This window comes from Syngnathus acus, chromosome 11, assembly GCF_901709675.1.
Source record: "Syngnathus acus chromosome 11, fSynAcu1.2, whole genome shotgun sequence".
Lineage (NCBI taxonomy): Eukaryota > Metazoa > Chordata > Actinopteri > Syngnathiformes > Syngnathidae > Syngnathus > Syngnathus acus.
This window is the reverse complement of record NC_051096.1, coordinates 2,967,097-2,986,036: the sequence shown is the minus strand read 5'-3', so window position 1 is coordinate 2,986,036 and position 18,940 is coordinate 2,967,097. Positions and strand designations below refer to the sequence as shown.

The window sequence follows — 18,940 nt, the reverse complement described above, 5'->3', positions numbered from 1 at the left end:
TCAATAACATTGAAGCTTATCCAAAGGCGGCGCAACAAATTTTCTATTCTAAACAATCTATACCAATTACGACAAGGACAGGAGCAGTCTATTCTTTTCCACGTTTATTACTTTCTTACAAAGATGTCAAAGGTGGTCCTTTACTTGCCGGGGAGGATGACGCCATCGTACTGTTAGGAGAAAACAAAATGAGGCAGAGTTATTAAACGTTATTTTGATGCCGTGTACGAACACACGCCGTGCTTACCTTCTGCTGAAACCAGCGCATGGACTCCTCTTTGCGGATGCGGTGCTTGAAGCCGATGCGGCCGCGTTTCCGTTTCTTGTCTGCGATGCTGAAGCCGGGTCGGCCCAGAACCTGAACGCCACACGTGTCACAAAAATGTATTCAACCGGAGCTTAAAAAGACGAGCGCGCGTCCCGGGCCACGTACCACGTAGAAGTCAAGTCCGTAGATGCCGATGCTGGGGTCGTACTTGATGCCCAGGTCGATGTGCTCCTGAATGCCAAAGCCAAAATTTCCGGTATCGGAGAAGTTGTTCTTTCTCAGCTCGTACTCGCGCACCTGCAACAATTACATAAATTAATCGTTACATTAGTATCATTTTAATTTTTTTTAAATGGTTTGATTAAAGTCTGCTCAATCGAAATTCCGATTTGATAGATCAGACCATCAAATGCAATTTCAGGCACACCAACACACCCTAAGTCCTTTCTCCAGGATCTCCTCGGCTTTGGCGCCGCGGACTGTGCAGTGGACGGCAATCTTCTCGTTTCTGCGGATGCCGAACGATCTCACGGTGTAACGAGCTGCAACCGACAAGCAAAAGACAATAGTCAACACCCCAGGTGCCACCATCTTTTCCCCGTTTTGCATTCCAGCTGGACCACTCACCCTTAGAAAAGACAGGCGTCTGTCCCGTAAGCTGCTCGAGCACTTTGGCGGCTCGGGTCAATCTGTCACCGCTCTCGCCGACGCAGATATTCAGGCAGAGCTTGCGGATACGCAGCTCCTTCATGGGGTTCTCCTTCTTCTCACTCTGTTCCTGTTAAACGAGAGTGGATGAATTTCAGCAACAAGACATTCCCAAATGATGTCATCCACTATGACAGCTACGTAAAGTGACAGACAGAAGAATAAATGCTCTTCCACAAAATTAAACAGGCAGCAAAATAGCTGTGATGACAGTCAATATTTAGCATCAAGTGTAAATTGGGATCAATAATTCCAAATATTCACTTTTTTTTTTTTTTTCTTTCAAATTGAAGAGTCGTGTGTTTTCTCTAATAGTGAAGCATGTGTCTGTACCATTGAAGAACATGCCCGTGCATATCCCCGCTGGTGGCTTCACCATATAGCACTAGCATGCAATAAGCTAAAATAAAATGACGTCTTAATGTCACATTTAAGATAAACTAACTCAACGAACCGCTGCTAAGAATCGCCGAACAAACGTAAAGTTGTTGTTTACGACTAACGACGTTAAAGCTTTATTTTCCGGCTTCTATATTTCCGGGCGACCAATCATAACAATCGGCGCAATTTGACTTGAGATATTCTGGAAATTTGTGTGTCTATTTATCCGTGGACGAAACGGCAGTTTATGTGCGTCAGGAGCTCCGATGGATGCGGATTTCGACGGCGTCTTCGTAGCGGCGAATTCGTAAGCATTGATGTTCCACTCACCGCCATGTTGGATCGCTAGAAGAGAACACGTCATTTCCGATTAAGATTATTTATAGGCGTGTGCAACGCGGAAGACAGTCCGACAATAGGTGGTGAAATGAGACGCACGTTCCGCTTAGAATACTTAAATCCGTTTGGGAACTAATAAAAACAAAAACAGTTTACTCATACTATTTTATAGATAAAACAATTATTTCATTCTTGCTTGTATAAGTATTTTTTGGGGATTCTCAAATGAATAATGGGAATTAATGGTATTGCATATCTAGTTTCAAACGGAACATTTTGAGTTTGTGATTATTATATAAAGATGCCAATTGTATTATAGGCTCTAGGTATTTGCTGAAGGACGTCTCTACAGTAGTACAGAACCAGACGAGCACAATGCACCAAATATTTGCCTTTCTTTGTTTTTGGGTTGAGTTTATGCGCACTCAATATTCTATATTCATGATAAATATTGTCATAAAAGCTTAATACATCAGACTGGTTAAGCATCTTTCAAAGGAATCAAGAATGCTTCTTAACTCATTAAAATCTGAGTGTTTGTTACTTAATGTTTGCTTTGGGGAGATCCAAGCAAGTAGTAGTATGGAAATGAGATGCATTCATTCACTAGTTAATGGACAGAAAATGACAATCCAGTTCATGTTCCCTTAGATTAGAAGAGACAAAGAAGAGCAAGTTGGTTGTACATCAGATGTTTATTTCCCTAACTTTAATGCATTTATTGCAAAAAGGAAGGCATGTACTCCTTTCCTACGGATCCTTTTCCAGTGAGTTTTAACAAGCAGAAACCAGTCCTTAAGGAGCAAACTGATGAGGGGAGAAAATGGCCGAGCGGAGGAGACATTGGCGACTTTGTGTTGCGCAACCGACATGGCGGTTCATTTCTTCTGTGCCTTCTGTGCGGACTTGGTGACCTTCCCGGCGGCGTTTTGGTCCTTCTCCACCTCCTTGATGACGCCGACAGCCACAGTCTGTCTCATGTCCCGCACGGCAAAACGGCCTACAACGACAAGATATGTGTTGTTGGGATATTTTTAGCTGAGACAAAAAAAAAAATAATAAAAAGGTTTGAATGTTTTCAAGCGGGTTTCGCTCACCAAGCGGTGGGTACTCAGAGAAGGCCTCCACCGTCATGGGTTTGGAGGGTACCAACTTGACAATGGCGGCGTCTCCAGACTTAACAAACTTGGGGTTTTCTTCAAGCACCTTGCCGGAACGACGGTCGATCTTCTCAAGCAGCTCGCTAAACCTGCAGGCGATGTGAGCCGTGTGGCAGTCCAGCACGGGGGAGTAGCCTTGACTGATCTGGCCAGGGTGGTTCAGGATGATGACCTGGCGCGGGGAAAATAGTTCAAATGAGCTTACGATGGATGCGGTATTCATCAAATTATTACACAAGACTCACCTGAGATTTGAATGACGCGGCACCCTTGGGTGGGTCGCTCTTGCTGTCACCCACAACAAAGCCACGGCGCACATCCTTGACAGACACGTTCTTGATGTTGAAACCCACATTGTCACCGGGCAAGGCCTCGGGCAGAGACTCATGGTGCATCTCCACAGACTTGACCTCGGTGGTCAGGTTGACAGGAGAAAAGGTGACGATCATGCCGGGCTTCAGAATACCAGTCTCCACACGGCCCACTGGCACTGTTCCGATACCTGAGAAGCCATTAAATTAGCTGCTATAAAGAGTGTCAAAAGCTATCAAAAAATCAACATGTTCCTTACCTCCAATTTTGTAGACATCCTGCAGGGGGAGACGGAGGGCCTTGTCGGTGGGTCGTTTCGGGGGGAGGATGGCATCCAGAGCCTCGAACAAGGTCTTACCACTGGCATTGCCCTCCTTGCGCTCAATCGACCAGCCCTTGAACCACTTCATCTACGGAGACAAACAACTGTCAAACCCACATCGACAACCGCAGAAATTTTGAAATATCTCTTTTTTTCCCCTAGATTCTAGTCTAAAAGCGACCGTTTTGTTAATATAATTTTAAGAATCAAGTAAACCTCTGTTAAAAAAAAGAATAATTAACACAAACGACTATAATTCCAGCAGCTCCCTGATAAGTAACGTCTCTAAACTGTGTGTATTATACTGCCTTCTTGTGGCCAAAGTGTGCAGTGCAGAAGCTGCCGACCCCAGTTTGCATTTAATTAAAACAAATAAATGTATTGTGCAAATCTTTAGGTTCAAATTGATCACTGTACGTTCTATAAAAAAAATACATTGTTGAGTGACATGTTTCTAAAATATTTTTGTATAGATCGAATCAAATCCCATAATTCTTTCTTCTAATTCTCTTTGCAAACTTGCGCAGCAACCCAGAAAAGGTTAATTACGGGTTGGGCCAATACTCACATTGTCACTGGGTTCCAGCATGTTGTCTCCGTGCCATCCGGAGATGGGGACGAAGCAGACGGCTTTGGGATTGTATCCAATCTTCTTGATGTAGCCGCTGACTTCCTTCGTGATTTCAAAGTAGCGTTGCTCGGAGTAAGGGGGCGCGGTGGAGTCCATTTTGTTGACTCCAACGATGAGCTGCTGCACGCCGAGGGTGTAGGCCAGCAAGGCGTGTTCGCGGGTCTGGCCGTTCTTAGAGATACCAGCCTCAAACTCACCCACGCCAGCAGCGACGATCAGCACGGCGCAATCAGCCTGGAAATTTCAGCTCAATTACTGGACTAATAAACAAATGCCTCAAACTGACTTATATTTAAATTACCTGAGACGTGCCAGTGATCATGTTCTTGATGAAGTCCCTATGTCCAGGGGCATCAATGATGGTCACGTAGTACTTGGTGGTCTCAAACTTCCACAGAGCGATGTCAATGGTAATACCACGCTCACGCTCTGCTTTCAGCTTGTCCAGCACCCAGGCGTACTTGAAGGAGCCCTTGCCCATCTGTGGGGGGGGGGGGGGGGGGGGGGGGGCATATTGGAACTTTAATGACACCTTTCACATAAATCATTTCAACTTTCTAACCTGTGCAATCAAGGTAAATTCTTGAAAAACTAATTTTGTGATGAGTTGATAAAGTGAAATGCTACCCAGTTCTGCTTAACATTCATGCAATGGCTTGCCACCATTGACTCAAAACCCTAATGTAAGGTGTGATTTACAACACTAGGTGGCAGTAAAAGCCCAGAAAGAGAAGCAGCACCAAGCCAACCTACCTCAGCAGCCTCCTTCTCGAACTTTTCGATAGCTCGTTTGTCAATGCCGCCGCATTTGTAGATCAAGTGTCCGGTGGTGGTGGACTTGCCGGAATCGACGTGGCCGATGACCACGATGTTGATGTGGATTTTCTCCTTGGCCATTTTGAGCGACTAGCAAAGAAAGATTAATTCGACCTTACACATTTTAAAATAAAGCCAGTTCAACCAATGACTTTTTCATTGTCATTTCAGTCGTTTTTCCAGTTTGTGCCACACTTTTGCCTATCACGTGGTCGGCCTCCATGTTACGCCACCGCAGCCATGTTACTGCGGGTGCACGACGGCGGCGCGCATGTCGATTTGATAACAATATTTTTTCGACAAGTGTGACTAGTTTGACTTAAAAAGTCGAAATTGTAAGTCAATCTAGCATTTAATTTAAACATTTTACTGACTCCTTAGGGGCAAGTTATAATACTTAACATTCTCAAAAGCTTGTTAACTCTCACTAGAATTACCTAGGGGAACAATTCAGCCATTTTCTGTAAATAATCTTACCAACCTGGGATCAGCAACAGCAAGTACACCAACGGTGGAAATGGTGAAAAGACTGAGCCCGGAAATGCCTAAAGCTTTTATACAGAACCTGTGAAGAGGGCGGAGCGTCTCTTCTTACCTGTCATTTGAATACTGGCCAGACCGACATACATACCTGAAAGAGACTTCACACAGCAAAGTGCCAGAGCAGAAAAACAAGTTGAAAGGCTGTTTCCATTTTTTCAAAGACATTTTATTAGTTACCAGCAGCTTTAGTTTCCAATCAATTGGTGGCATTTGAACATCCAATGTCTAAACCTTTTCAAAACTTGAACTTAAAGAGGCACCTTCATGTGATTCGGGTGACCAACAAAGCCGCAAAGTTCCTTTTTTTCCTGCGAAAACTTTTGCGATGAGTTTTAATCAGCATAAGCCAGTCCTTGAGCAGAGAGCTGTGCCTCAGAGATGATCCGGGGTGGGGTGAAGAGAGCGGGGAGGCCCGCTGCTGCCGGCAAACGCCCCCCTGCTGGATGTTCTGCACGACCATTCATTTCTTCTTCTGGGCCTTCTCTGCGGCCTTGGTTGTCTTTCCACTCACTTCCTTGGTCTCCACGGCCTTGATGACACCGACGGCCACCGTCTGCCTCATGTCACGCACGGCAAAGCGACCTGGGAGAAGGGCAGGGGAAGAGTGTTAGAAAAGTCACGTGCCACAAGGTGTCTCCATGCTGCGGTGCGGGTTTGTTTAAGAGCTCTTACCAAGGGGAGGGTAAGAAGAGAAGGGCTCCACCACCATGGGCTTCTGGGGGATCATCTTGACAATAGCAGCATCTCCAGACTTGACAAACTTGGGGTTGTCCTCAAGCTTCTTTCCGGAACGCCTGTCGATCTTCTCGATGAGCTCCTTGAACTTGCAGGCAATGTGAGCTGTGTGGCAGTCCAGCACGGGGGCATAGCCCTCACTGATCTGGCCAGGGTGGTTCAGGATGATGACCTTGGGGGAAGGAACAAAGTTAGAACGTGTCAACTAGTCATCACCGAGTCAAATCCCAGCTAGGAGATGCACACCTGAGCATTGAAGTTATCAGCACCCTTGGGTGGGTCGTTCTTGCTGTCTCCGGCAACGAAACCACGACGGATCTCCTTGACAGACACGTTCTTGACGTTGAAGCCGACGTTGTCGCCAGGGACAGCCTCGGGCAGAGACTCGTGGTGCATCTCCACAGATTTGACCTCAGTTGTCAGGTTGGTGGGAGCAAAGGTGACGACCATGCCGGGCTTCAGAATACCAGTCTCCACACGGCCCACGGGCACTGTTCCGATACCTGAGAAGCCATCAAATTAGCCACTATCAAGAGTGGCAAAAGCTATAAAAATTCAAAATCATGTTCCTTACCTCCAATTTTGTAGACATCCTGCAGGGGCAGACGGAGGGCCTTGTCGGTGGGGCGTGATGGGGGGAGGATGGCATCCAGAGCCTCCAGCAGGGTGGTGCCATTGGCATTCCCCTCCTTGCGCTCAACCTTCCAGCCCTTGAACCAGCTCATCTACAGAAAGAAGCCAGTGTTGAACTCCCACATTCTCATTTCCCCCCCCAAAATTTAAACATAAGTTGATTCACCCACCTTCTCGCTGGTCTCCAACATGTTGTCTCCGTGCCATCCAGAGATGGGGACGAAGGGGACGGTGAGGGGGTTGTATCCGATCTTCTTGATATAGGTGCTGACTTCCTTCGAGATTTCCTCAAAACGCTTCTGGCTGTAAGGGGGCTCGGTGGAGTCCATCTTGTTGACTCCAACGATGAGCTGCTTCACACCCAGGGTGAAGGCCAGCAGGGCGTGCTCACGGGTCTGGCCGTTCTTAGAGATACCAGCCTCAAACTCACCCACGCCAGCAGCAACGATCAGCACGGCGCAATCAGCCTGGAAATTTCAGCTCAATTACTGGACTAATATAAACAAATGCCTCAAGCTGACTTTTCTTGTAATTTAAATTACCTGAGATGTGCCAGTGATCATGTTCTTGATGAAGTCCCTGTGTCCAGGGGCATCAATGATGGTCACGTAGTACCTGCTGGTCTCAAACTTCCACAGAGCAATGTCAATGGTAATACCACGCTCACGCTCTGCCTTCAGCTTGTCCAGCACCCAGGCGTACTTGAAAGAGCCCTTGCCCATCTGGGAATTCACATTTTGAAATTATTTAATATATACACACAAGCAGTATAGTCATGAGTCATTTCACATTGAGAAAATTAGCCATAACGTAATTTCTGCACGACATTTTGCACAGTCATTCGCAATGATTTAAGCTACTACTGCGCATGCGCAGACTCGGGCACGCCCTTTTGCCGACAGCTCAGCAAGAGCACGCTTGCGCCGCCATTTTGAAAGAGTGCCATAACTGCAGTGTTATTTAAAAAAAAAAAAAAAAACCTTACCTCAGCGGCCTCTTTCTCGAACTTCTCGATGGTTCTCTTGTCGATACCACCGCACTTGTAGATCAAGTGGCCGGTGGAGGTGGACTTGCCGGAGTCGACATGGCCAATGACCACGATGTTAATGTGCGTTTTTTCCTTGCCCATTGTTTTAGTTTCTGAAGAATAAAAAGTCAATCAATTAAACGAGTGGCGATTAATAAAACTTTGAATGCCTTTAGAGATAAACCGATTGATTTAAAAACACATTTAACTAGAACTTCTTAATCGCGCAAGACTGTAGGCCAGACTGCTAGCTAGTAATTAGCACAATGCTAATAGGCCTCGCCTGGGCCCAGGCTGATCGCGACACGTGTTCCACATACCACATATTAATCTGACATTCGAAATAAATCAATCGTATACTAAACGCCATCTGGTCCAAAACTGCAGCTGACGCTGTCTATAAAGCACGACAAGCTTCACGTTAGGAAAGCGCGGCCATTTTAGGGCACTCCCTTTGTCTTTTTAGTATCAAAGTCCGAGCGAACTAATTGTACACCCATCCAGAATCAAAGTAGACAAAAATGTAATGACAAAATTAATAGGAGACAATTATTGTAACTGGGGTGTTTTAACACCGCCGGGCCGCTTTATTACATAACGCGCCGCTAAAGCAACAAAAAAACCGTTATGTCGGAGATAACGGTTTCGTCTGGCGACTGCTAATAAAGCCAGCTTCAAATATGTCGCCCGTGGGCACAAATCAGCGCCTCTTACCGGTGTTTCTGGGTTGTCGCGGCCAAAGCTGCTGCCCCTCGCCAGGTAACAGAAAGAGAGCGGAAAGACTTCGACGTCAGCTTTTATACGACCGAGGTGCTTGATTTCCGGTCAACCCCTACCGTTTCGCCCGGGGCAAGCAAATCAAATTGCTCCGTGCTCATGTGACGTCACCACGTTACTAGACGTGACTACCCGTATCGTCGACCACTTAGTATTAGTCGGGTAGAAACATTGGTATGATGTGGTACTGCAAACGCTCGTTATAATGGAAATAAATCTGTATTCTATGACGTGGTTCCATCAATGAACACTGGTTTGAATAGTATATTTCGCCATAAGGAGGACTTAATGGTAAAATCACACCATAATGCCCCAAATGACTGGTGAGAGTCTGTACAAACCTTCAAAGATAATACGCAGGATAAAAGAAATCAAATATTTATTTTCAACCATGCATTTGTTTGTCTGGAGCATTTCTCCTCAATTAGGGAGTAACCCTGGACTGGTCGCAGGCCAATCATAGTGCCCAACAACCATTCATACTCTCTTTCACAATTTTGCACAAAGTCTACCACATCCTAAATATTCTCCCATGTACTCATCAAGATTGAGGGTGGCCCCTAGCATTTTGTATTTTAAAGTGATGACCTAATTGTGATGATTTGCATCAGAAGGGATTTCAAGCTGCTTTCAAGACAGCTCATTTTGCAGTCGTTGACTTACTTACGGATGTGTTGATTGCATTAGAGGCGTTGGTACAATGTTTGGATGAGTGGCTCCTTGTCTTTCAAATGTCCCGCTAGGATTTTGGGACGTGGCAGTATTGTGTGGTATTTGACCTCAGGGCTTTTTGGGAAAGTGAGGGACAAAAACCGGTTTGGCTTGTTTTGTTATTTGGTATTTTGCTGTGATTATGCTGCAAATGGCACTTCGGTGTGGTCAACAAGTTGCTACAGTTATCTGGTTTGCAAAATACAGAGGCATAAGAATTACGGGATGTAATAGAGAAAAACAGCAATGATAATTTGTTGGTTTTAAACAGTGTGGAGCAAACATTTGAGGCGTGATGGAAATCCAGGTTCGTCATGGTCATCGCATACCCTGAGGCGGAACGTGGCGCAAGGTATAAATGAGAGTCAACACGCCCAGATGAGTCAACTGTCTTAATGTCACAGCAACAGACATGAGTAGCAGCTACTAACTAAGAGAGAGCGGCTGGAATTTCTTCCATCATCCAAAAAGTCTACATACCACCTGAAATTCTATTATTTTCCCCATCTCATATTTTATGAAGCATGTTTTTTTTTTTCCTGAGAAGCCAGTGTGATGTACTTTTGACACAATTTCTCATGCAATAACAAGAGATTGCATCCAAAACTTGGATTTCAAGACTAGTTTCTGTGTGATGCTTACACATGGAAGCCATCCCAAGCATGTATTTGCAACATTTCGCAACGCTCGCAGAAATTAGCCACTCATTCCCCCGCGTGCATACATTCAGGTGTGAGAGAGCTAACAACAAGCGGAAAACAATTTCAGAGGCGTGTCGATGTCTTTTTATAGGTGTGACTAACCTCACCCCTTGAGGCCTGTTTTTTTTTTTTATGGGCAGAAATATGCATGTCACTCAACTGACTTGTGGAACAACTCCACATGTAAAGTTCAAATCTTAATTGAAAGCACACCTACTTAATAAGAGCTAAATTAATCAGTGGAGGATGCATGAGTAATTAAAACGCATCATCCAAATTTTTTTTACATCCGTTGAATTCGATCTTCAATAATCGATAACATGTATTAATAAAAAGTAACATAAAGAAACATAATACGTTTTTATATCTGATTGATAATAAGTTCCTTTTTTATACTGAGTTAACAACATAGTCATATCATACGCAACTTTTTTTTTTTTTATAAATTCTCTCTGTACCCTGTTCAGAAATGCAATAACAATATCCCTTCTTATAATCTTTTTACATTGTGGGACTAACTAAATGATTGAATGACATAAAACATGACTTAATCTAATAAAACTGAAATAAAGCCAATTGTGAGTTTATAGTCATTAAATTGGAACTTTCAACTATTGTTTAAAGTAAAAATCAAGTTGGATGATTTGTCAATTTAAAAAAAACTTAAAGTAAGTAAAGTAAGTACTTAAAGTAGAACAAATGCTATTAAGCATTATTTTTGTGTGATGTTTGCTCTGGCTGTATATTCTTTGTATATAAGATGGAGTTGTCCTGTAATGCGTTATTATTTTATTTTTTTTCATTTTTTGTGTGTGTGCTTTGGTTTGTTTGTTTTGTGTCTTTTTTGGGGGATGTCTTGTTTTATTTTTGTCGGCTTGTAGTTGATGGTGTTAAACTTAAGTTGTTTGTTTGAATAAAAAGGTTGAATCGGAAAGAAAAAACTTGTACGTGAACAGAATCGGAAGATTTGGTGAGTGACACCACGTACGTGAACAGAATCGGAAGATTTGGTGCGTGACATCACTGTGACGTGGAAGTACTTCCGGGTTGGGGGTCAGCCACCGGCTGATGCAAACAACGGCAACTGTGAGGCAACATTTCCCTAAATTATCAACGCACAAAAACTCACACGAAACTTTCACATCAATGAATAAATTTAACATCTAAATTAAATTTCATTAATTCATTTCTGTTAGTGAACACCGAACACATTACTGGTGTATTTGTGATCACCAGTAAGAGGTGCGAACACTATTTTTTTTTGTTTACTGTACTTCTGTTGCCATAACTTATTCTATGAATTACATCAAGATTAAAATACTTGAGGCCTTAAAACACATGTAAAAATTATACATGTAATTTAGTGTTTGTAGTTTAGCTATTAAGTTCAATCTAAAAGCAGTCGTCACTAATGGGTTCGGCTTTTCTGGCGCCACTTGCTGGCCATAAATACATAATACAAGTATTCAGAGATTCCAGTTGTTTATCTTCATTTTAAAATTCTTTCCATTTAAGACCTTTTTGTGCAACATGCTACAAATACAGAGAGTCCAAGTGTTTATCGTAAAATAAATTATCGCCATTAAAGACCTTTTTGTAATAACATTGTACAAATACAGTACAGTACATACATTTTATAATAATTTCATAAAAAACATTGCCATAAAACCATATGTTTAAAAAAAATAAGGCTTGTGGTGGTTTTTTTTGGTATGTAAAACGTGCTTAATTTGGTCAAAACCATTTCAAAACTGGTCCTCGAAAGAATTACCTTTAAGTGTGATCCGAAATGGAACCGCTGCTATTTAAGTGCGGAATTTCCTCCAATTAAGTAGACACGGACCTGGTGGTCCCCTTCCCCTCGTCCACGTCACTTTCCTCCTCCGGGATGGCCCACGGTTGGACCTCGCCGCTTCCCAACAGCGTGTAGAAGACAGCGGCGCACACATTGACGCCGGCGCAAACCCAGAAGACTTTCCTCCAGCCTTCAAGGGTGTGCTGAGCGATGAAAATGTCAGAATTATGTCACCATGATCGTGCAACCAGCAAGGGAGCAGAGAGGTTCACCTTACATCATGAGTAAAGTATCCTGTCGCGATGGGGGCAATGACTCCGGGGATGGTCCCGAACGTGTTGGTGATTCCCAGGAGAAAGCCAGCATACCTGCCGTGGAGGAATGCATTTTTAAAGAAATGCTGTACTTATCGTATTATAAACACTTAATAAAATGACTCAGATTGCGTCGTCACCTCGGGGCGATGTCGATCTGGTTCATGTAGACCCCAGCCCCGCTGGTGCCGCCGGTGGCCGACGTGAGCGTGAAGAAGACGATGGTGAGCGCGTGGCTGCAGCCCGAGTAGGCCACTGCGAGGAGGAAGCCGGCAGGAAACAGCATGCCTGCAGAGTAGGAAGGCATTCAAATAATAGATGCTCTTGTGTTTTTGCAGGGCCCCCTTTCGGTCGCTGGCGCCACGTCGAGGGGCTTGCCTGTGAGCGTGAAGAGTTTGCGTACGGTAGTGACGCTAAAGACTTTCCTCTCGATGAGGCTGTCGGCCAAGAAGCCTGACAATGTGGCGCACAGCCACGCCGCCAGGTAGGGCAGAGCTGAAACAAAGCCGTTCTGTCGACGTGAGCAGAATAATTGCAGTTAAATCATTGGCCATCAACCAGGTAATTAACAACCCACCCACCGACTTGAGGTCAAAGTGCAGGATGTTGCTCAAGTAGGTGGGCAGGGAGGTGAACTGCGTGTAGAAGGACCAGTTGTAGCACATCTGTGTGATGATGATGGCCCACAGCGGCACCGATGTCAGCATGCTCAGCACGGGCACGGACCAGCCGTGACTGCTACCCTGAACGTGCACATGTGCCGGTTGACTCTTTCCCAAAAATACCCCTTCCCTGCCATCTGACATTTACCTGATGTCTGATGGAGCTGATGATGTAATCTCGCTCCTCTTTGCTAATTCGCCGATGGGTGCTGGGGTCGTCCGACGCGAGGAGGAACCAAAGGACAGCCCAGAGGCAACCGGCGCCCCCTGAGGGACAAAAAAAAGATTTAAGTGATGATCGCTGACTTGCAGGACCACCGCTCCTATGTGTGTGCGTGTACTTCACCACAGATGTAGAAGACGGCGGGCCAGCCCAGTGCTTGGCAGATGTACCCGGTGAGCGGCATAGCCAAAAAGGCGCCAAAGTTGGCGCCGTTCCCCGAAATCGACAACAGGCGAGAGCGCTCCAGGGGTGGCGCCCAGTGGGCCCACATGGCCATCATGGCCGGGAACGTCACGCCCTGTGACCACACACAACGCGGAACAAATAAAGTCAAGTCTGGGCGAAATTGCCTTTTTTTCCCCCTTTTTAGCATGCCACTTTTACGTCAAACCAAACTGACCTCGCCCACTCCCTCGAGCGCTCGCAGGGCAAAGAGCCAGTAGGGTCCCCATTTGGCGGCCAGAGGCGTGAGGAGCGTGAGTGCTGCCGTGCCTAGCACCCCCAAACCAAGGAAGATCCTCCCGCCGTAGCGCCCCGACAGGTAGCCCCCCAGGATTTGCGTGCACAGGTAGCCGAAGAAGAAGGCCCCTAGCAGCCAGCCCTGAGTCTCCGTGTCCCACGGGTACTGCGGCGTCTGAATGCACACGTCAGAGAGGATCGATTGGAAAGTAGCGCTTTACACTTTGGCGACTGGATCCCAAAAATCTACAATCATGGTTTTCGGTCGTACCCCTTCAGGCTGCTCAAAGGTCTGACTGGTGTTGTCCCAGCCGCTGGGGAGCGGACACGTGTGGACCGTGGAGCCGTTGAGCCCCGGGACCGGCTGGCTGGTGTTCACCATGGCAACCATGGCCACGCTGAGGTTGACACGCAGGCCGTAGACCACGGCGATGCCCAGGAACATCAGGACGGCCAGGTTCAAGCGGGCCGAGCAGCATAGCGGGGGAGCTGCGAGAGGAGCACATTTAGGGCGTGTTCTCATCCCATGAAAAATAAAAATAAAAAAACCCACTTGTAACTTCGCGGAGGAGCGGCTCATCGTCTTCGCTCTGGTCTGACGGCGCGGCGTTGATGGAGTAGCTGCCGTTTGTATGCGCCATCGAGGCCCGCTGAGCACGAAGGCACGAAGAAGAATGGAATCATTGAGCCATGATCGGCCTGTGTGCGCTGAAACAAGGAGGGGAAAAACAGACAACACATTTGAAGCGTCAGCAAAAGAATGCGAGGTGAACACATGACCGAGAAAGCATGCGAACGAATTAGAATTCAAAACTGCAGCAACTATGTTTCGGATTTTATCTTTGTTTGGCTAAATGGAAATTAAGAAACAAACCGGTAGACGTTGTTGTTCAACGCCTTCTGTCAGATCAGGTTTCATTTGAAGACAAAAATGCCAACGGCACATCTTTTACGTAGCTTCGAGGATGTGAATAGTTTTGAAATAGTGTCCCAGCATGTCAGAACCTGCTTCAACCACATCTGACAAAGATCCTGTTAAGATAAGCTGCAAATTGTCATTTCCTTTTGTGTAAAAAGTGAGATAACTCCAATTTGCGTTCCCTCGTGGATCGAAGCAGATTAGATAGTGTGGTTTCACAACAGGCACGTGAATTTCCTACAAGCGTGACAGTTCCCTTGAGGGAAAAATAAAGAAAAGCAGGTGCAAAGGCAGACACCAAAAAGTAATGAGCCCCGCGCCCCGCTGGTTTCACCGCCACTGGTTCCTGTTTTGACTTTTGACTTGTCCAATGATACATTATTGACCAACACGACCTTTTTTTTATTTTATTTTTTTTTATTTTTTAAATCACCCAAGTTGAGCGGAAACATGATTGTACAGTATTGCCAGTAATTTTAAAGAGAAAAGGGGATTCGAGATACATTTAAAACAATATGTTACTTAACTATTATTTTGTGCCTGCTTGAAAGTCAATGAATTTTACTCAGGCAATGTGGCAGCCCAGCCCAAACCACGAACCTGGGGTCGTTTTTAAACATTTGACAATAATGATGCTTTCTTGGAAATCTCTTTACACTGTTAAATGTATGTAAACTGTTAATTGCCATATTTGTTCATTGTTATATGTTTTAAATAAAGCATTTTTAAAAAGTAAAAAAAATTGACAATAATTATAAGTATTTTTTATGCTGTTTTGTAACGATCTAATAAACTCGCCATCATACTATGACACTGCCTTTTGAATATGATTAATTTAGAACTGCACATTCAATTTATGCTAGAGTTCATTTTGCCGGAAATGTACGTAAATATGCGACGAGGTTTTTTTTTTTTTTTATATTAACCCAGCCATGCCATCGCTAGTACATTACTCAGAACGAAGATATGGGGGGGGGAATACCAACACCTACCTTGGTGTTAGTTGTAACTTTACAGGTGGAAAATAAACATGTAGATGGCTCGCTTCTCCTGATCGCTCTGTGAAAACATTTTGACTGCGGTGTTATTTAAGGTCTTCTGCACACTTGAAATCATGGGATCAACAACGCTTTACGGAAGTGTAGATCTACAAAATGTCAGGATTGTTAAAATGGCCGCCGAAGATCCAGTTGCTTTATAAGTTAACTGTGATATATTAGTGTTCTCAAAAAAAAAATATTTACAGGGTTTTAAAAATTCAATCACCTAGTTGTAAAACAGACACAAGATGTTTATTATTTTATTTCATTATTTTATTTAAGTACGTAGCCGGTACGAGTTGCTATAGCGACGCGTGCATCGCAACCTGAAGCAAATCACCTACTCGTCACATTTTTGCTCAGTTAAATTAGTCTTTCTTCATGGCGTACAAAAAGGTGAGTTCAAGGTCAAATAGTTTGTTGCTAATGTATTCTAAAAAAAAATAAAATAAAAATAAATAAAAAAGGCAGGCAACAACAAACTTGGTCCATAGCAACTGCAAAAGTAAAACAAAACACTTTTCTTGCAAAAATGTCCAACGAATATTTATTCAAACATTTTTCTTCTTGTGTTTTAGGGCTCAATAATGTCGGAGAGAGTGGAATTTAGAAGGTATCTTGAACAAAATGGGGTGCTTGACGCCTTGACAAACGGTAGGTATGGGCGTCAATGTCATTTCAAAATCCTGTTAAAATGTGAAAATAATTCACTTTGCATCACATTTTACAGCCATGACAGCACTTTACAACGAGGTTGAAAAACCCGACCATGCCATGGAGTATCCTTTATTTCCACTGCATTATCTTCCAAGTGTAACTTAAACAGAAAAAAAGTACACTGAAAAAAACAGTATATACAATATCTATCTTTACAAAAGTTATAAGGTGGCAAGTCAAATAATAAATAACTTTTTATCCTGAACCTTGTCTCGTTTTTTGAAGCGTCACATCATCGCACTGGAGGCTGAGGCTCTTGCCTCTCAAAAAGCAGAGCTGGAGCAAAAGTGTCAGGTTCTCACGGTGGAGAATCAGATGCTGAGGAGCAAGGTAAGCCTTTATTTTTTTTTTATGATATAATTTTTCTTTATTTTTCCTTGCCGTATTGTTTATTTTGCAGCTGATGCAGTATGAGCCATCATCTGAAACGGCAGACTAGAAGGGATGCTATTTTTGGAATGTAACAATCAATAAAGGTTGGCACTGTTCTGTTTGACTGTTTCAGTTCTTTTCAATTTCACTTCTATTTTTTTTTTTTTTTTACTAATAATTCGTTTCAGAAGTACTCATCATGAATCTTAACAGCAACTTCCTAGCAACAGAAAAAAAAAAAAAAAGGAAGTCATTTTTGCATTCATGTCCTCTGTTTGGCTTCATCGCCGCTGCTTATGTAATGTCTGCTTCAAAGATTATAGATTGGTTTCGGACTTTCCCGGCCCCTCTCTTCAAAGTCCCTCAGGGCCCGAGAGCGATGCATTGTGGGTGGGCGATTATCACCTGCCCCCAGAAGTGGCAAAAGCACCACATACCTGTACTTGAGTACTGCAATGAAGTATTTCTAGTTCATGACTTCCCACGAGTGGCTGTCACAAAATGTCCGCCAGACAACGGCGCATCAGATCTGCAGATCGGTGGGTGCTCGCCTGCTGCTGCTGCCGCCGCTGCTGGTGGCTGACACTCGGCGGTTCGGGGAGGAAGCGGCGGGGCTGGGGCTATCATGGCTCCCTCGGGACGCCGAGCTGGCGTCTCCGCCCGAGTCCGGGCTCCGAGGCCTGCCGGGCCTCCTCAGGCTGTTGGAAGACGGGTTCCGGGCCCGGGGGCCCGCGCTTCCGCTTCCTCCGCGGAGCTTCATGGAGCCACCCCGGTAGGAGTCGCCGCTGTCCGAGCTGTTGCCCTCGACAACCGTGGAGCAGTTCCACTGTGGATTTGGTTTGCGGGACTTCCGGGCCACGGCCGGAAGAGCGGCAGAGGGGGCCGGGTCGGAAGAAGCGGGGTACTCGGCGCAGTCCGGTTCCTCGCCGTCCTTGTCAGCGGGCGGCGAGCGTGTTCCGCTGCTCGTGTTGTTGCTGTTCTGATCGTTGGGGCTGGGGATGGCCTCCTTGGGCTCCTTGAAGCCAACTAGCTTGACTGCCGGGTCCTCCCGGACGGGCACGAAGGCAGAGGCGGCGTCGAGCAGCGGGTAGTTGGGCCCGTTACCTTGCTTCTCCAGCAGCAAAGTGTAGCTAGTGGGCGCCGTGGGGATGGTGGCCTTGCGGCCCCCCGTGGAGGCGCCCACGCACACTTGCTGCACCATGGAGTTCTTCTTGGATTTGTTGACGTAGTAGTCGTCCAGATCCTCCTTGATATGCGGGTAATAACCCAAAATGCCCTTTTTGATCTTCTTGTAGCCCAAGTGCATAATCTCCAGGAGGCTGAGGAACAAGGAAATGCAGGCGATCACCTGCATGAACACCATGAAGACGGTTTTCTCGGTGGGCCTCGACACGAAGCAGTCCACCATGTTGGGGCAGGGCTGGCGCTCGCACTTGTAGAGCGGGCTTAGGCGATGACCGTAGAGGAGCAACTGGCCTGTCATGAAACTGACCTCCACCACGGCGCGGGTGACGATGTGCGCCACGTAGGTGCATAGGAGCGAGCCCCTGAGCGGGGCCTTGTTCAGTTTGCCCTGCTCCAGCCCCCGCATCTCCTTCTCGATCCGGCGGCGGGCGTCCGCCAACTCGGCGTCCACCGACTCCAGCTCGCGCCGCAGCGCTACCTTCTTGCAGTGGCGCTCCTTCTCCAGGGCGCGCAGCCGATAGATGGCGTGGCCCATGTAGACCAGTGAGGGTGAAGAAACGAAGATCACCTGTGAAATGGAAGACACCAAGGTCTGGACTTCTCCATCGTGGAAGACATTTCATCAAATTCAGAAGATGCATCACCTGAAGGACCCAGTAGCGGATGAGCGAGATGGGAAAGGCCTGGTCGTAGCAAACGTTGCGGCAGCCCGGCTGCTCCGTGTTGCAGATGAAGTCGGACTGCTCGTCGTTCCACACGTCTTCGGCGGCAACGCCCAGCACCAGCATGCGGAAGATGAACAAGATGGTCAGCCAGATCTTGCCCACCATGGTGGAGTGGATGTGCACCTCCTCCAAGATGCCGCCCAGGAAATTCCAGTCACCCATTTTAATTTTTTTTGTGAAACTACACCAGATCTACAAGGAAGGAGAACAATAATGGTTTCCTCAATTTTTTCAGGCAACTCCAAATCTTAAGAACCTTACCTTTCATCCTGGATATGAAACGTGGTCTGCTTTGTCGTCCCTCCAAGTTCAAGAGCTACAAAAACTAAGCCATGTCCCGGCCACACTGCTACCGCAAAGCGGAAAACAAAGCAACTAATGATCCCCGTCGGCCTCTGCGACCCTTCGTCCAAAGCTGGAGAGCAGATCGATGGCGGCCAAGCTCTGGTGCCATTTCCCTCGCAG

The 18,940-nt window shown here is 45.8% G+C and overlaps 7 protein-coding genes and 1 long non-coding RNA gene across 13 annotated transcripts in view; 2 read left to right on the top strand and 6 right to left on the bottom strand.

The window, feature by feature from the left end:
• The window catches only part of LOC119130302 (H-2 class I histocompatibility antigen, alpha chain-like), a 346,995-nt gene that overhangs the window by 264,427 nt on the left and 63,628 nt on the right, over positions 1-18,940 (bottom strand). The window lies entirely within an intron of this gene.
• The window catches only part of LOC119130478, a 340,541-nt gene that overhangs the window by 261,664 nt on the left and 59,937 nt on the right, over positions 1-18,940 (top strand). The window lies entirely within an intron of this gene.
• Positions 88-11,100, bottom strand: rpl11 (ribosomal protein L11). 2 transcript variants are annotated; one of them, XM_037264241.1, is made up of 6 exons: positions 11,059-11,100; positions 896-1,046; positions 704-810; positions 434-565; positions 248-358; positions 88-170 (listed from the first exon to the last, which is right to left on the bottom strand). In XM_037264241.1, the coding sequence occupies exons 1-6, from the start codon at positions 11,083-11,085 to the stop codon at positions 141-143; spliced, it is 558 nt and encodes a 185-aa protein (XP_037120136.1). In that variant the 5' UTR covers positions 11,086-11,100; the 3' UTR covers positions 88-140. The 2 variants fall into 2 exon arrangements, with proteins under 2 accessions (XP_037120136.1, XP_037120137.1); XM_037264242.1 differs by lacking the exon at positions 11,059-11,100 and adding an exon at positions 1,688-1,745.
• Positions 2,373-5,530, bottom strand: LOC119130259 (elongation factor 1-alpha-like). 2 transcript variants are annotated; one of them, XM_037264035.1, is made up of 8 exons: positions 5,419-5,530; positions 4,875-5,027; positions 4,423-4,602; positions 4,059-4,355; positions 3,428-3,578; positions 3,102-3,358; positions 2,794-3,028; positions 2,373-2,696 (listed from the first exon to the last, which is right to left on the bottom strand). In XM_037264035.1, exons 2-8 carry the CDS (start codon positions 5,016-5,018, stop codon positions 2,575-2,577), a joined length of 1,386 nt encoding a protein of 461 aa, XP_037119930.1. In that variant the 5' UTR covers positions 5,019-5,027; positions 5,419-5,530; the 3' UTR covers positions 2,373-2,574. The 2 variants fall into 2 exon arrangements, with proteins under 2 accessions (XP_037119930.1, XP_037119931.1); XM_037264036.1 differs by lacking the exon at positions 5,419-5,530 and having other exon boundaries at positions 4,875-5,050.
• Positions 5,625-8,740, bottom strand: LOC119130257 (elongation factor 1-alpha). Its single transcript, XM_037264034.1, has 8 exons — positions 8,590-8,740; positions 7,834-7,988; positions 7,391-7,570; positions 7,019-7,315; positions 6,790-6,940; positions 6,462-6,718; positions 6,153-6,387; positions 5,625-6,062 (listed from the first exon to the last, which is right to left on the bottom strand). Exons 2-8 carry the CDS (start codon positions 7,975-7,977, stop codon positions 5,941-5,943), a joined length of 1,386 nt encoding a protein of 461 aa, XP_037119929.1. The 5' UTR covers positions 7,978-7,988; positions 8,590-8,740; the 3' UTR covers positions 5,625-5,940.
• si:ch1073-513e17.1 (sialin) lies at positions 11,609-14,207 on the bottom strand. 3 transcript variants are annotated; one of them, XM_037264000.1, is made up of 10 exons: positions 14,071-14,207; positions 13,789-14,006; positions 13,459-13,692; positions 13,182-13,356; positions 12,984-13,102; positions 12,755-12,916; positions 12,552-12,684; positions 12,314-12,461; positions 12,137-12,227; positions 11,609-12,062 (listed from the first exon to the last, which is right to left on the bottom strand). In XM_037264000.1, exons 1-10 carry the CDS (start codon positions 14,156-14,158, stop codon positions 11,892-11,894), a joined length of 1,539 nt encoding a protein of 512 aa, XP_037119895.1. In that variant the 5' UTR covers positions 14,159-14,207; the 3' UTR covers positions 11,609-11,891. The 3 variants fall into 3 exon arrangements, with proteins under 3 accessions (XP_037119895.1, XP_037119896.1, XP_037119897.1); XM_037264001.1 differs by lacking the exon at positions 13,459-13,692; XM_037264002.1 differs by lacking the exon at positions 11,609-12,062 and having other exon boundaries at positions 12,552-12,668.
• On the top strand, positions 14,116-16,713 carry LOC119130411 (c-Myc-binding protein-like). Of its 2 annotated transcripts, none has more exons than XM_037264264.1 (5): positions 14,116-14,284; positions 16,055-16,130; positions 16,207-16,255; positions 16,409-16,523; positions 16,594-16,713. In XM_037264264.1, exons 1-5 carry the CDS (start codon positions 14,150-14,152, stop codon positions 16,630-16,632), a joined length of 414 nt encoding a protein of 137 aa, XP_037120159.1. In that variant the 5' UTR covers positions 14,116-14,149; the 3' UTR covers positions 16,633-16,713. The 2 variants fall into 2 exon arrangements, with proteins under 2 accessions (XP_037120159.1, XP_037120160.1); XM_037264265.1 differs by lacking the exon at positions 14,116-14,284 and adding an exon at positions 15,750-15,872.
• LOC119130246 (gap junction alpha-9 protein-like) lies at positions 17,057-18,656 on the bottom strand. Its single transcript, XM_037264015.1, has 2 exons — positions 18,395-18,656; positions 17,057-18,318 (listed from the first exon to the last, which is right to left on the bottom strand). Exons 1-2 carry the CDS (start codon positions 18,635-18,637, stop codon positions 17,089-17,091), a joined length of 1,473 nt encoding a protein of 490 aa, XP_037119910.1. The 5' UTR covers positions 18,638-18,656; the 3' UTR covers positions 17,057-17,088.